The sequence below is a fragment of the Falco cherrug genome, chromosome 14 (assembly GCF_023634085.1).
Source record: "Falco cherrug isolate bFalChe1 chromosome 14, bFalChe1.pri, whole genome shotgun sequence".
In the NCBI taxonomy this organism is placed as follows: domain Eukaryota; kingdom Metazoa; phylum Chordata; class Aves; order Falconiformes; family Falconidae; genus Falco; species Falco cherrug.
The window spans coordinates 2,607,552-2,619,463 of record NC_073710.1 but is presented as its reverse complement, the minus strand read 5'-3'; the positions used below and the strand labels follow the sequence as shown (position 1 = coordinate 2,619,463).

Below are 11,912 nucleotides of genomic sequence, written 5' to 3'. Positions count from 1 at the left end.
GCAATAGGACAAGGGACAATGGCTTTAAACTGAAAGAGGGTAGATTCAAACTAGATACAAAGAAGAAATGTTTTCCAGTGACAGTGATGAAACAGTGGCACAGGTTGCCCAGAGAGGTGGCCAATGCCCCATCCCTGGAGACAACCAAGGCCAGGCTGGACAGGCTGTGAGCAACCTGGTCTAGATGAAGGTGTCTCTACTCATTGAGGAGGGGTGGACTCAACAGACTTTTAAAGGCCCTTTCCAACCCAAACCACTCTATGATTCCATGATTCTGTGATTCTAGGAAGAAAGCCAGAGCACTCTACAGACCCCTGGCATGGGTAGTCAGCGCCCGGGATGGTGAGGTATGCTGGGGACACATCTCTCCCCACGCCGGATACAGCCAGGAGAATCACTGGAGATACCCACCACCTGCAGGAAGACAACACACCTGAGATCATAAACTCATCATGTATCTGCAACGTCACTTCAGTACAGCCTGTTTCAAAGGCATCAGTCCATTCTGTTACCATCCTTCACTTCTTAAAGAAATGAGTGCATCTGATTTTTCTAGCAGAATGGTTGAAAACTGGTTGCAGAAAGAAGCCCGTTTGTGCCAAGGCACAGATCAGATACAGGAGAATGAGGACTTTGGTTTAAAATACACTGCTGAGTCTTAGGTTTGTAAAGATAACAATCCAAGCAGAAACAAGCATGTTCTTTATGCACCTCGAGCGAAATAGTTTAATTGCAGGAATAGCCAGAAAAAAGATTCTCCTCCCCATCTTTTATGGAGAGGTGCTGTCATATTTAAGAAAAAAAAAAAGTCAAAAAAAACCCCAAACCTATTTTTGTCTGAAGTTTTTACTGCCAGCAACCACTTTTTATTAAAAGAGGACTTCTGTCAGCTCCTGAAAAATGGAAACATCATTTTCAGCAACAAACCCCAACATATTTATCTCAAAAGCCAAGTAGGCTGGTACGTATTTTGATTGATGGGGGAGGCAAGCTTTTTTCTTTTCAGGTTCTTGAAATTTGTCTGCCATGAATAAGCAGATTTTTCAAAAAATGAAATTCCCCTCTAAGAAATTTTCAAAGGAAACATTTCCATCAGCTCTGCTTAATTAGCAGTAGCATAAAAATGGCTCAAAAATGGCTCAGTTTCACATATGCTCCCCTGAATCTGAGAGCTGAGAGCGCAAGGAGAAGACTTGCCCATTTCTCATTTTCCCTTAAGAAAGAAATTAGCAGATATTCGTGTAGTGAGGGGGATGTAGATGGGACAAAGGGATGAGTGTGGCCTCCACACTGGTCAAGCAGAAGAGAAATAATTTTCTCCATGGCAGGAGGCGTAGGCTACAAATTTGTCGGATAACGAGTAGCCAGAGGCTGATACAAAAGACTAATTCTCTTAGTGAAACCCTTGGAGAGTATCCCAATATGACTCCGAGGCTGGCAAGCTGCTAGAGAAGATGGGAAGTAAATGCAGCCATCTCATGAGGACACTGGCCCTGGATTTCTTGATTGTGCTTTTCCTATATGGCACTTTTCATAATGCCCTCTGGCTAGAACCATTGAAATGAAACTTATTGATCGACATTCCGATCCTATTGATTCTACACAAGAGATTTGCACGAATGTGAAAGAGCAGGAACTGCTCTGTAACCACTCTCGTCTCCATTTATTCCCTGCTGAATATATGTGGTAGGCTTGCTTGTCCATCTCAGTCCCCTGAGCTTCCAGAAATAAATTACCCAAAATTCAAACATACAGTACCTATTAGCACACAAATGTGTGGTAAATATTACTGGTCCCTGAATACACAAACATTATTTATCAGTTCCCTTTTGCTTTCTTTTGTCTGTTTCTCTCTCACATCCCCTCTTTACCTCATTAACTGCGACCCATGTTTTTCCCCTTTATTTCAGAGGTGTGGAGGGAAAATGGGAAGCACATGTTCCGGGAGGAAGGTGGGATGGGAAACAGTGCTGGGAGGAGATGATATTTGCCTGGAAGGAAAGTGCCGGGGAGGTCATGTTTAAAATACTGTAAGGGCTATTAGAAATCTTATTTCTACACCTAAAGGAAGGATCCTGGATATGGGAACTGCCAAACTCAGGACAGCAGGTCAGAAGATCCCAGAGGAGGCAGCGAACAGAGGTCCCAAGTGGCGAGCCAACGCAGTGTGAGCTCACGGTCACCCACACCCACCGCCACAATGGCAGCCCACTGCCCTCCCTGAGCCCCTGCAAGGCAGCCCTGGCGTAGCATGGACCCCGCATTTCCTTCCCACAACACAGGGACCTTCCCGTCAAGCCTCCTGAGGCTATTCTCTTTTGGCAGGGAGGTGGAGCAGGCTTTACAGGCAAAATCAGCTGCCTTGCCATTCACATCTGCTTCCTACCAACCCAACCCCCCTTTGCAAACTTTGTTTATGGAAGTGGTGGGTGTCCTTTCCATATGTTAGACGTGGTCCTTGATTTTGTTCATTTTAGTTTGATGCATTTTAGCTTGCTGAGCTCAACACTTCATTCATTCCTCTCTAGATCTTTTTATAGTCATGACTGTCACATGCCAATCAATGTTATGGATTAAAGTTGAAGGTATTATGACTTGCCTGGGCCAGTAGGAAAGCATTTTAAACAAAGTCCCATTTATTTTATTTTCCCCGTTGACATTTCTTTTCCTCTCTATTTCCAACCTTGTGAAATGGCAAAACTGGCCAGGAAAAATGCAGGATTTTTAACACAGTACAATTCCTAAATCATTTTTAGGTGTCATGGAATGGTTAAGACAAGCAGGCAGGTCCAGTGAGAGGAAATCTGTGATTTCACTGCAACACACACGAAAAAAAGCCACTGACCAACCCTGTTAATTACACTGATCCAACATAATCCAAAATGGTGGTGAAACTTGATGCCTTGCATCAAGCATGGGGAGCGATGGGAGCTATGGCAGCGATTCCCATCGCAAGTGATGGCTGAAGCGATTTCACCCCAAGGAGCGGAGGAAGGCTCTGCACAGGGGACCTCGTGGATGCCAGCGCAGTGCGTGGGTGCAGGGGCCGTGGGGGACCCGCACGGCCTGTGGGGGACCCCGGCCCCCCCCGCTGCGTGGGGCTGGGGTACGGCTGCCCCGGGCCCCCGGGGACCCCACCGCCCACGCGTCGCCAGGCCCCGGCCGCACGCCGCCCCGCGCCCCAAGCCCTGCGGCGCTCGGCCCGCACTGCGCGCCACGGCAGCCCCCGGCCCCGAGCGGCCGGCAGGAGCGCGGGTCACGGCCTCTCCCCTCCGGGGGCGGCAGGCGCAGCAGCCTGGCTCACGGCCCGCCGCCCCTCACCGTGCCGGCCGGCGGGCAGGCCGCGCGGCCCACGCCTCGCCCCCGCGGCGGGGCCCGGCCCTCAGGGGAGCGGCGGCCGAGCCGGGCCGGGCGGCGGGCAGCGGCGCTGGGGCGGGGGCCGCCCGAGCATGCGCGAGCCGCGCGCGTCACGGCAGCGGGCGAGCCCGGCGGGAGCGCGGAGCCCGGCGCGCCCCCTCCCTTTCGCCGCCGCTCCCGCGCCTCCACCCGGCCCCGCCGAGCGCCGCCAGCGCGCCCCGCCGCCGCCCGTCAGCGCCCCGCCGCCCGCCAAGGAGGGGAGAGCGCGACAGCCGGGAGCACGGGAGAGGGAAGGACCCTCCCTCCGCCGCGAACCCTCTTCCTCCTCCTCCTCCTCCTCCTCCTCCTCCTCCCCCGCCTCCGCCTCCCGGCCGGGAAGAGCTCGCCGTGCCCGCAGCAGCCCCGCTGGATGCACTGAGCGCTCGGCCGCGGGGAGAGGGGCAGGAGGGAGCCGGGAGCCCCGCCGCGGAGCCGCTGCGCTGCCCGGAGGCTCACGGCCATCTGTTTTAATTCTTTTATTCCTCCCCCCCCCCCCCCCCCCGCCCGCCGGTGGTGGCTGGCTTTGCCCCTGCCTCCTCCTCTCCGCCAGCCGAGGCGGCGGCGGGGGCTGCAATCCCCCGCCCCCCCTTTTTTTTTTTTTTTAATTTTTTTTTTTTTAAAAAATTTCATCGCCGCCATGGGATGTACCCTGAGCGCCGAGGAAAGAGCCGCCTTGGAGCGGAGCAAGGCCATCGAGAAGAACCTGAAGGAGGACGGGATCAGCGCTGCTAAAGACGTGAAACTCCTCCTGCTCGGTGAGAACCCGCTGGCGGGCCCGGTCGCCCCCTTCCCTGTCCCCTGCCCCGCGCTTATCCCCCCTCATCTCTCTCTCTCAACAGGGGCCGGAGAATCGGGGAAAAGCACCATCGTGAAGCAAATGAAGTAAGTCCCGTGAGGGAACCCGGGTGGCGAGTTAATGGGAGGGAGAACGGGGCGGGGGCTCGCTGAGGTGAGTGAGGGCCGCGGGCGCCATGTTTACCTGAGGGGACCGAGAGGGCGGGAAGGCAAACGGCGGGGGGAAGGCCCCGCCACCGCCGTTCCCGCTGCTGTTCAGGGCCGATGTGGTGCTGAAGGATCTCCCGGAGGCCTCGCCCCGTGGAAAGGGAGGGAAGGTGGGCTGCGAGCGGCCGCTGCGGCCGCTCGCAGCCCACCTTCCCTCCCTTTCCACGGGGCGAGGCCGCGCAGCCATCCCCCGTGAAAGCGGACCGCTGTCACTTCAGCTTCATGCCCGGGGTGGTGGTGGTGGTTCATCATCTGCTCGTTCTGCGGCTTGAAACCAATGCTCCCCATCACCCTCTCTTAACATTTTAACCGCTCCTTGGCCACCCATCACCAATTCCATTCAAAACCTTCCTGCCAACCCCGGGGTTCACGGTGGGCTGCTCCTCGCTGGGGCTTCCCCGACAGACGCTCTCCCTCTGTTTAATTAAACATGCAATAAACAGCCGTGAAAAACCCCACTGCACCCTCTCTTCCAACCGTGCCTGGAGTAATTACATCCCCTAGGAAAGCAGGTGCAGGGGAAGGCTAATGGTGGCAGCGCTCCCGTGGCACGGTTATTCCTTCTTTATTGCCCGCTCCTTCCTCCTTTTGCATTAAAATGCAATGAAATACCCCGGCCTCCCACCCATGACGGGCTGGTTCGAGGCGGGCGCCATCACGGAACAAACCCCGGCGCCGGTTGAGGGTCTGGATTTCAGCCGGGGGGCGGCACGGAGCGCTCGTCCGCTCTGCCATGGGGGTTGCAGAGGGATCCGTGGCTGGGAGGGGCCCCCCGGGGACCCGGGGGAGAGAGGCAGCCAGAGCTGGGTGTGGATGGGGTGCGGGGAGGGTGCGGGCTGCGCTCCCTGCAGTCCCGGGAGCCGGCTGCCTTTGCGGGTGGCCCGTCGGTGAGCTGGTTGCCGCGGGGGGCGAGGAGCCGTGCGGGCCGGCGGGCAGGTCCCGGCGCGGCTGCGGCTTTCAGGCGGTTCGCGTGGTGGACAGCGCCCAGCGGGGACTCGAACCGCCGGCAGCGCCGCCGCTCCTGCGCCGCTCGCCTCCTCCCGGCGGCGGCCGAGCGTCGCGCTCGGCCTCCTTCGGAGAGCGCTCGGGGAGAGGCCGAACGGGCTCGGAAATAGCCGAAGGAGCTCGTCGCCGCTCGGCAATCTGTTGCCCTGCTCTCCCGTGGCCGCCCCGGGTGTGCGTGCGTGTGGGCGTGCGTGTGAGTGCGGCACTGGGGCAGATCCGGGCCTTCAGCCCACTCCTCGCCAGCCAGAGGGGCTTAGCGGGTCACCCGGATATTTCTGTATCCACTCTGTGGCCCCTGTGTCCAGCCCTCGGGGGCTCGCAGGGAACCGAACCGTCACCCCCGCCTGAGGCGGTGCTTTTCCCCAGGCGCTGCGGAGCTGGGAGGTCTCGATGCGAGGAGGCTCGCCCTCAGTGCACGGCAGTCTCCGCAGTTTTTCCCACCGACATTTGCGTACCCTACTTCTGCAATGGCTCTGAGCTTCCCCTTGCACGGTCTGGACTTTCCCACCTTGACAGTTTATTTTGGGTATGAGGTGGGGTGGGTTTGGTTCACACTCGTTGGTGTGCAAAAGGTGGATCAGGGGAGACATTACTGCAGATGAACACCAATAAATTATTTTAATCTCTAGGAACTGTTTCTGCAGAAGCATGCTGGAATGGCGGGTGATGGGTTTTGGTTGAAGGGAGAGGCTGTAGATGCCACAATAGCAGCGCATACACACAGAGCCCATAGGCGGGAGGGCAGGCGGTGACCGTGCTGGCTTACACAACTAGTGTATAGCGACTCTTGTTTTCCAAAGAGCAGAGCTCTTGGTTTTTGAAGCAGAATGCATCAAGATAATAACCTGTTTGCTGGACTAGATCAGTATATGGAGGACTGAAGGATACCCTGGTTTTTTTAATATATAGATATGAATGGGTTTCATATATAAATATATATGCCCATATATTTTTTTTTCATTAAATAGCCTTAAAGTAATGTATGCTAGGCTTTCCTTTGTACCTGACTTGAAAATGCCGAGAAGGCTGCTATGGAGAAAGGGCTTGTAGTGTTGGAAACTGGGAGGCATCCATCAGTGTGGAAACTCCAGTGAACTGTGCAAAGGCTGGGGTGGAGACAGCGGTGTTGCTATGAGCACGGCGGCAGGCATCTGGAGAGAGCCGCGCAGCCGCGGGCACCAGGGAGAGTGATGAGCAGGGAACAACTCAGGGAAATTAACATTTCTGAAAATTAATTTAAATATAATGTAGGCATTAGCATTTCACCTGGTCAAGCTTCATTAGACAGGCTTGCTGAGAACCTAATGAATTCTTAATAAAGATTAAATCACATGTTCATTAGATTTTGATGAAAGAGACTGCTATTTTATTTTTTTAATATTGTGTTATTGGTGTGCTTCTAGATTATAAATCTCATCCTCATGAATGGCTAAAGCAGCTTCACATTTGTCCAAGGATACTGCCTTGGAGAGAGGCACAGGAATCTGTAGACAGGTGAGAAAATGCTAAGACAAAGGAACAGAGAGAAGACATTGTTACAGAGGACTAAGAAGAGGTTACACACTGTCCAGTTAATCCTTGAAATATTAGGTAACAGGAGAAGTGGTGACAGGTAGAAATTAGAATAATTTGAGAGTGTAGCCCAGATGGGGATTACAATTTGTGAAATTGATTAAGTGTGTTTTAATGAAATACTTGGAGATACCTTTCAGCTGGTGAACGGAGGGCTGTCCAGCAAAGAAAGAGGTACTGGTGAATGGCACAGAGGTGGAATTGGAGGCGAGCATGTACATCTCAAGCAGTGGCAATACAGGCTAGGAATGGCACTTTTCTTTGGACCCAAGGTCATTTTGACACCCTTAACCCTTGCACTTTGACTACACCCATCTTGACTGAGTAGATTGGCTTGTTATTTTTTTGCAACCAGTCCTGCAGTCCAGATACATTCACCTGTACCTCAGAATGGCAGCGTCAGGGCCAAGCTAGTCAGGGGAACAGTTTTGAAAGACGCAGTTGTGCCATGCAAGCCAAGGAGACTCCAGAGTGTGCCACAGTGTTCAGAATCAGGCTGTTACCAGATTCGATTTTCACTCAGCTTAAACTAAAAACCAGCTTTAACCAAGCAAATCTGGGGCCTCCTTTGAAGATCCAAGCCAGAAGGTGAGAGTTAACCGGATGAAAGAAATTCATCTTCCACTCCCATCACCCTGTCTCAGCAAATTCACTTGGTGTAGGACTGCAATGGCTGTCAACATTTTCTAGATCTTATATCTTGAACTGCTGAACACATGCAGAATTTGGAACATGTCATCTTCTTTTTTGGAATACCTGGATTGTAGCATGGACTTGAGACTGCTGTTATCCTAGGATATTTTTGTGGGGACTTTAACTCTGGTGAATGTGTTTGTTCATCAAAAGCCGCATCCTAGGAAGACACCAAGCATATCTCCGTCTGTTACTGCTTAGCAAAATACTTAAATACATGCAACGGTCCAGTGGTGAGCAGGGATGGACTGCTCAGGTGGGGACACCATCCGCTGCCATCAGCATGAAGCTTCTAGGGAATTCAGTGTTTAATCATGCTAACGCAGAGAGGCTGAGTTAGCTGGCATGGCTTCAAAACCAAGGTCCTGCCACGTACTCAGCAGCAGCCGTTCTGGATGGTGAGCCGGGGCAATACTTCACCTTCCCAAATGAGGGGTTAGCAATGGCTGTGGCGATCAGGAGGAGACATGGCTTCACCTGCCCACAGGAAAAATCTTGGGGTTTGGGGGTTTGTTTTGAATTTTGCCTCTGCAAAAGCAGCAGCTTCTGTCCCCTGCTGAGCTGCAAGCAGAGAGCTGGGTCTGGCTCCCTTTCACAAGATGCTGGAGCTTCCAGCCCTGCACGTCCTCCCAAACAGCTGTTTCTCACTTCACCAGCAATGCTGGCAGTACCTCAGTTGATAGGTTTCTTTGCTGTGCCATTTTTTGCCAAATGTTTTGATGTTATGTATGAGAAGAACCGGAATACGCAATCAGGAGAAAAATGCACCAGCGTACAATACTTATCTCTGAATATCTACTGTCTTCTCCCCAATAGCCATCAGTCCCAATAGCCGTCTGATATATTGCTTTGACCTTTCTCAAAAAGCCCCTCAAAACAGCCCCAGGCTCTACTTGCTCTCTGTGTAACTGAATTACTTATAATCTAATGAACTTCTTAAGAGTGAGTGAGAAGCAGTCCCCGCCCACTGGTTTTACAGCCCATCTCAGCAATTTGATGATAAATGCCGTTGAAATGAAATGATGTGTTGTGAACACCCACTTGAGCGCTCTTTGCCGCATGTCTGTGTCTCAAAACTGTAGTGATTTCACACTTGCAGCCCCTACCCCCAGGAATACCTCACCCCATTGGGGCTTAGAGTGTGGGGGGGCTGCTTTGCCTCTGTGGCCTGTTCCCAGGGAGAGGGCTGCAAACTGCGTCTTTGTGGCCTGCCCCACTCCTCAGTGCAGCTTTTCTGCCCTGCGGTGCTGGGTGCAGACACCCCCTTGGCCCCGCTGCCTCACTCCTGTCTGGGAACTGTGTGATCATGGCATGAGCTGGCAGCCCAGAACCTCACTAAAGCATCAGGTCAGGCGGAGCCATTCTCATCCTTACTTGTCTCCTGCTCTGTTTTCCAGGACTTCTGTGACTTGAGGCCCAAGGTGGGGCAGCGACAGGCTGCACCTGGGCAGTATTTTAAACTGGGTTTCAATAAGCAGGGGAAAGAGCTGTAGCCTTTCTGATGAAGTCGTGTTGTTCTCCCAAGACCCGCTCCAGTGCATTCTGCCCTCGCTGTGGATTTAGCACAGTACATACAGCATACTGTTGCTTTTCAGACTCCTGCAGAGAGGCAGCTCTGGTGGGGCTGTTTTGGCAGTGAAACCCAGATCTGGTAGTAAACCGCCTGCCGTGGCAGTTCTGGGGTGTATCAGTGCATTGCCTGCCTTGAGGAAGGCTGTCTCCTGCCAGAGATCATCCCAGTGGAGTCTGCTGCAGGAGGAGGCTTTCCCCTCGCTGCAGCTTTTTTCCCCACCTCCTTCCCAGATGCTATCTTGCATCCCTGGGTGCTGTAGGTGCCATGTTCCATGCCCTGCAATGGCACAGTGCAGGGACATTGCTGCTGAACTAGGAAGGAATAAGACCTGCGAGCAGAAGAAAGTGAGGCTGTTCATTTTGGCTTGTAGTTGCAAAGGGTAATCATGTTTTCAGCACTTCCTTCCTTCCTTTTGGATTATTAATTGTGCTTAGAAGCCAAAACATTAACAACCGTAGTTCATTCTTTTGTACTTACTGTTCTTGTTATTAGACTGAGAGAGATTTCAGGGGAAAGAAGTAACAGTATTAGCAGGCAAGATGGAATACATTTTGAGTTTGGGTGTTTTCTTTTTCCTTGACAGTTCTTAATTTGTTTCTTGTTTTAGGGACTCTTAAAAGTAAAAATATCTTTCAGTGACAACAGTGAACTGCATAGCTTCTCCTCTTTCAACCTAGTTTTAAAACCTTAAAAGAAATTTGCCTGTCATATTCTGACATGACACATCTAGTCCTGTTGGAAATGTTTTAGCAATCTAATGAGATGAAAGCGGTTCTTTTAATGAGCTCTGAAGAAAGAGACAAATCTGCTGCACAAATGTAACCGGGGATCTGTTTTGTTTTATGGCTTGGCTAACCCAGAAGTTGTAAGAGACATTAAATTGAGTCATGACAAATGCAGAAAGGTTGTGGTTTTCCTCTTTAGTCTGTCCTTTCCCAACTGTCTGGGATACAACTTCATATCTGATGTGAGTTCTCCAGTATGCTTACCTAGGGAATACAGGGAAGGTAATCAAAATGGGAGAGGAATGAAAAAGAGACAAATAATGGAAGTAGAGGCACTATGTTGGCTCTTCTGCTTGGTCTGGTCAAGAGAAAGAGCGACATGAAGAAATGCTTTGCTGCTGGCCAAGGCAGGAGCAGGTTACCTGGACAATGAGAGCCAGGCAGTCAATAATGCCTTACAGGCTCATAATTAGCTACCTGTGGTAGAGCTAGTTTTCTTCAGATGCTTTGCAGAGTTACAGCCTACCCCTTTAAGTATCAAGCTCCCCTGGTTTCTCCTGGATTTGCAGGATACAAAATCACAAATGAGCGTTGAAGCGGTGTTGAAATGAGTGAGTTTGCAGCCAGAAAGCCTGATGCAAGTGCAGGGGCTAAGAGCTCGATTTTGCAAACTTCTGAATTCATTTACCTCCTGCTCAAGCTGGGTGAAAGGTAAAAAGCTTTTCTCACGAGCCAGCAGTGGTTCACAGAAGGGCATATCCTTTATACTCTGAAGTCCATGGTTAAACCCTTGAGCATGACTGGGTGCAGAAGACAGGATTTGGTCCTTCATTCATTATAAGAGTGTGAAGAGGAGCTCTGGCTGAAGAGAACTGGCAAAACGTCCTGAAATTCAGGTGGCCAGGGTGTTTAAGAGTCTTGTCATTCTTTCTGGTGCAATTGCAAGTCTGAGATTTGCGGTTTTCTGTAGAGACTGAAATTGCTTCTGTGAAGCCTGAACTCGCATGATGACTGGGCAAGCTCTGTTTTCAGGGATTCTTTGCTTAGTCCTCTGTTTTGATTTTGAAAGAAAACTTCCACCTCTCCTTACTTCATAGAAAAGTTAAAAAATAAATGTCCTTATTCTAGCCTAAGAATTCAAGAATTTAGATCAAAATAAAAAACAGCCCAAATGAAGACAAGGAAATAAAATACATATTAATTGCTTGGTTATTTTTGATGCCTGCGTGGGTTTTTTTTGTTTTGTTTTATTGGGGTTTTTTTTTGCATTAGCAAGATTGAAACCGGCAACCTCACTTATTTCAAATCAATTTGAATGCTACTGACCCCAGATCCTCTTTTTGACTTAACTGGACTTTGGGATAGGTTTTTCCTACACTGGAGGTGATATCTGTTCAATGTACAATTTTTATGAGATTTGATGAATTTCAGGTGTTTGTGTGGCACTTGGTGGGATACTGGAAATGGCTAAATTTCATTCACAAGAACAAGGAAAAAAAGGTCTGGAAATCACATTTTAAAAAGCATTGGCACATTAAACCCAAGGCCATTTTTCTTGCCTCAAAAATTATTTTATTTCATTCTTAGAAAGAAATACTGAAGAGTTTTGCCATGGTTTTCCTAATGGTGAAGAAATGCTCTGCCTAATGTAAAAATCCCCATAACTGTTAATTGAATCATTCTTACTTTAAGACCATTCATGCAAATGGCAGATGTAGGGAGGCTGGAGGATTACAGTCCTGATTATAAGATGCTGTTAGGATTCTGCCTAAAATCAGAAGATGCAAAAGACTGAAAAATGCTAGTGGATAACACAAAGCAAAGGAACTGATGGTTTCCTAGTGCTGAGCAGAAGGGAGAAAAAAGTCCTTTAATCCAAAGCTCAGTCATTGTGTGCTTATTGTGATAATAGAATAAAACTCTTGATGGAGGCATTTCTCAGCTTA

The 11,912-nt window shown here is 50.5% G+C and overlaps 1 protein-coding gene across 2 annotated transcripts in view; it reads left to right on the top strand.

Moving 5' to 3' along the window:
• The first annotated feature begins 3,478 nt into the window (after window positions 1-3,478).
• Window positions 3,479-11,912, top strand: part of GNAO1 (G protein subunit alpha o1) — a 146,665-nt gene continuing 138,231 nt past the window's right edge. Inside the window, exons 1-2 of one of the 2 annotated variants that reach the window (XM_005444575.3) lie at window positions 3,479-4,151; window positions 4,236-4,278. In XM_005444575.3, the coding sequence (XP_005444632.1) occupies window positions 4,034-4,151; window positions 4,236-4,278 (161 nt within the window). In that variant the 5' untranslated portion in view covers window positions 3,479-4,033. The remainder of the gene's footprint in view (window positions 4,152-4,235; window positions 4,279-11,912) is intronic. The other variant, XM_005444576.3, reaches the window with a different exon arrangement.